The sequence below is a fragment of the Morone saxatilis genome, unplaced genomic scaffold, assembly GCF_004916995.1.
Source record: "Morone saxatilis isolate NCDOM2014 unplaced genomic scaffold, NCSU_SB_2.0 Contig5, whole genome shotgun sequence".
Lineage (NCBI taxonomy): Eukaryota > Metazoa > Chordata > Actinopteri > Moronidae > Morone > Morone saxatilis.
This window is the reverse complement of record NW_023340095.1, coordinates 24,284,466-24,288,770: the sequence shown is the minus strand read 5'-3', so window position 1 is coordinate 24,288,770 and position 4,305 is coordinate 24,284,466. Positions and strand designations below refer to the sequence as shown.

Sequence of the window (4,305 nt, the reverse complement as noted above, 5' to 3'; positions counted from 1 at the left end):
ACCGAACTCCTTATAACATTTACAGAGACCCAACAGTATTCATAAACACCCTTGCCATATTTGGCCAACAGAGAGCTGAAACTGCCAAGAATAAGGACAGCTATGGTCATACAGTTGGCTGAGATATGGCTGTCATGGATGACGAGATCGGGCCCACATGTGGCCTGTGATTCATAGCGGTATTATATAGGCCAGATCAGTTTTGCTATGTGGGTTGTGACAACATCCAAGGAGGTAAATGTATTCTGGTTAGCTTAGTTCTGCGTGTTGCTTAGCATCACTTTTGTCAAGTTTGGTTCAAACGCAGCATTGCTAGATACACAAATACAAAAGCTGAGTTAAAAGAAAGAGTTTCAGCTGTTTTCCTGCATTAAGAAGAAACACACGGTTACACTCAAAGGCCTAGAGGAACGCCATCACTGACAGGTAAGCTAACAACTATTAGCTATGATCAGTAGCACCCGCTCGACACCATTTTTGTAATTGTTTTCATATACATTTAAAAGCGTCACTGGGCTATAAAGTTAGTTATATAGTTTCCAATCCTTCAGTCAGCACACATTGAGCTATACAGCCTTTTCTTTTAACTCACCACTATTATTATTGCTACATAAATACTTCAGCAATGCTGCAGGAATCTGTTCTTCCCACACACAAACACACACGTACAGACTCTCCATTACCCCACATGTCGGTATAGTGAGGAGGTTATGTGATCCCACACGTACTACAGAAGACAAGTAGTACTACAGTATCAACACACATCCTCAGCCTCTCCAATTACCGCATCCCTTCTCCACTAAGCTTTATTCCTCGTGTTTCAGCTGCCCCCCTCTCCAAGTGAACATGACAGACTCAAAGGCCGTCAGGTGAAGATAACAAGAACCTGTGTGCATGCCTTCACACAGTACAAGAATAAAGCATTTGGATGAGGAAATGAGTGTGCTCGAGGGGATCTTTATGTACTTTATGTGTGGTTAAAGTTTAGAAAGTCTGCAAATCCTCAAAACCTGTACCTCTGATGGGTCCTTGTGGATGTTTTGCATGTGTCAACTAATCTGTGGAGTCATTCAGGGTACAGGCCTTTAAACAGAGCAGACGAGAGTCGTTGTCCGAAGAGCACTCAATTAGATAAATCGCTAAAAGTTTGTATTGAAGTTCAGCCAATCAGGTCCTGGAAAAGGTTTTGTGTTAATTTCAAGACCGTTTATTGTATAGGTAACTTTATGTGACATTTGATTACTCCTTTAGGAAGGTATTTTTTTTATGTTAAGCTGCTCCAAAAATTCAATTGCATTAAAGCTGCAGTTGGTAACTAAGTGAAAATTACCATTAGGAGCAGTAGAAGGAGCCAGAGGAAGATGATTTTTTTTAACACGTTATCTGTCTCATGTCTCATGATATAGTGAAAGTTTCAGCAAATATAACAAAAAGTATTTTTTATAAAAGTTACCTACTGCAGCTTTAAATTTTTTTAATAACATCTAAAAACAAAAATAGAATTACCATAAAACTTATGTGTTTTAAAAAGGTAGTATTACATTAAAATCATTAACATTATCCCCCCGTTTTTGTGGGTCACAACCTGCAACACCGTAAACACACACACACAGACACACACACACACACTCATCTGTCCCCTCAGCTATCCATCCACTCTGCGTTCCACCTCTGATATAAAAAAAAACAACAGGGCCGTTTATATCAGCTCGAATACAGCCCTGTTGTCAAAATTATTCAGGTGTGCATGATTTCCTCTATAATGAGAAAAACCCTGCAGAGTTACAATGTTGAGTCACACACTTCCTCTCAGAAAAATAAGCAGGAGCCGCCAAAAGTTCAAGGATCCGCTTGGAGAGTCTGTCTTTTCCACTACGGAGTTACGACATTCATGAAAAGCCTCCCTGCATGCCGGACCCTCAGTGATAAATGGATGAACTCACCGTAAGGCTTTAACAGATATACTGCTCTGGTCTAGGCTAGTCTAGACACTTACTGCACTGGATAAAGGGATAGAAAAACTTTTCTTTTGCTGTCTTTCTTGCTCTCATATCTCCTCATCTCTGTTATCCTCTGTAATTAATCAGTCCACTTTCTTCTCCTCTTTGGCTGCATGCTGGACCCAGGCGGGAGGGGGGGTGTCAGATGCGTCCGTTGCCGTGTGTGCTGCTTCGGCGGCCAGACAGGGGGTGGGAGGAGTAGTGAAGCTCGGCTGTGGAAAATGTGGAGGACGAGGAGTTGGAGGAAGAGGAGGAGGAGGTGAGTCCGCAGGCTTCACAGGCCAGAGCCAGCTGCCTCAGGGCATCAAGGGAATCCATCTTAGCTCCCCGTAACAGATCGCTCTGACCCTGCAGCACACAAGGAAACATACGTTTGACATAATAGCATTGCAGTACATTTCAAGTAAACAAGAAGAAGAAAAAAACACCAATGCTATAAAAGAGAGTTTAGGTGCTATATTTGCCTCCTAGTACCTTGAGCACAGTGATGTTCCAGGTAAAACTCTCCACAGCTTTGCTTAGCTTGCGTCCCTTCAGTCCCTCCTTCTCTCCAAGACGAGACAGATCCTCATGGAAGTCCATGCCTGCAAAACACAAACAGCATCGGTTTAGAGGAGTAGGCAGGCATCAACAATTCAAATTCAGGTGAAATATAAAACTCAAGTGTGAACATCAAATGAATAAACAGCAAATGTCTAGGGGCAAGAGTCAGCAACATGTCTTGATGGGTTGGTTGTCTACTGGATTTACATATTTACACAAAAACAAAGTGCCGTCCCTCATGACATTTACACTGGCAGTTAAAGGTCAGGAGTTTTCTAAGGCAGCGAGAGGGTCTAATAATACATAGCTCTGGCTGTGGAGGTAGACACTGTCAATGCTTGCTGCACAACTGTCATACTGGTGCATTCAGTGCTGGGTAGTAACTGTTTAATAGAGCATTATCATGAAGAAAGGTTGACTCATTTTTAAAATTGAGTCAAGTAATCAAGTAATCTTTAACAAAGTAACGATAATCTAATTACACATTTTTAAAATGTAACCTGGGCAGATTATAGTTACCTATTTTTTGTAATCCTGATTACATGTAACCCTCTGGGCTCTATAGATAGGAGAATGGAGACTGCACAATGCAGGATCAGAGTTGCCACACGTGCACACAATCTGATTGGTCGACAGACTCAGCCCATCATTGTGAGATTGCCAGTGGACAGCACAGAAAAATGGATAAATAATCACAGAAGAAAGAGAGGAGAGAAAGAGAGAAAGAAGAAAGAAGAAAGAGAAGAAGAGGAGGAAGAGAAGAGAAAGCAGAAAGAAAGAAAGGAGAGGAATAGGAAGAAGGAAAGGACCGAGGACTGGTACATTGCGCGACAGAGTAGAGAAGGGGTGATGTGGGGCAGTGATGACTTAGAGCCTCGTGAGTCGCGCCAGAAAAAGGCTGAAGAGGTGTGGATGTGACGGACTGGATTTCAACTGACTGTTGGCTCATGGACACTGATCTGGCGACCTCACACTCATAACATCATCAGCTCACGTAAGCGGTCACACAAGAGCGTGGCTGTTGGGACAAGACGGCATCTCTCTGTACTACAGGTGTGTGTAGGGTGTAATGGCTGAGTTGCTAAAACAGGTGGATGAGATCGGTCCTGGATCTGATGCAAGAGGAGATGCGAGTGGGGAGGAGACACGCTGGTAGTCAGGGTGTGTGTGTTGTGGGGACTGTCATGGCATGTCACCTCAGGTGTCTTTCGTGCAGTTATCTAATGCCTCAGGACAGGTGGAATGTGTGGGGTGTGTTTGCACGACTTGAATGTGGATGTATGTATCATAAACAGTTTTAGACTTACTGAGGGAATTCATTTTGGACAAAAACTTGGGAGAACAGTTAGAAAAAGTCTGAGGTAAAATAAATTAACTAATGATCTTGCACATTGTGTGTTTTATTTTCAAAGAGAACATGGATAGCACGAGGCAGTAATGTGTGCAAAGGCTGATAGAAGAGAACAGCTTTCAGGGCTTTATTTGTCTTTGAGTGCAAAAACCTGGCTGTAGAATGACAGTATGTTAGATGGAAAATAGGAAAACAAAAATATTTTCAGTAATATTGCTTGAAACATTAAGAAGTGGCACCTACCTAAATGATTGTATTAGAAACACATACACAGCAGTGCCCAAAATGAAATTTAGAGTTTGAGACACTGGGTGCAGACTTGGTTGTTAGCATGTTAGCATACGGTTAGATTCAAGTCCTCATTGTAAATGGATTACCAATTGCCTCATTATTAATGTCTTGTATGTATTT

The 4,305-nt window shown here is 42.1% G+C and overlaps 1 protein-coding gene across 1 annotated transcript in view; it reads right to left on the bottom strand.

The window, feature by feature from the left end:
- Positions 1-6: 6 nt before the first annotated feature.
- Positions 7-4,305, bottom strand: part of plcl1 (phospholipase C like 1) — a 78,229-nt gene continuing 73,930 nt past the window's right edge. The window contains 2 exon segments of the mRNA XM_035675936.1: positions 7-2,348; positions 2,475-2,629. Of these exon segments, the coding sequence (XP_035531829.1) occupies positions 2,142-2,348; positions 2,475-2,629 (362 nt within the window). The 3' untranslated portion in view covers positions 7-2,141.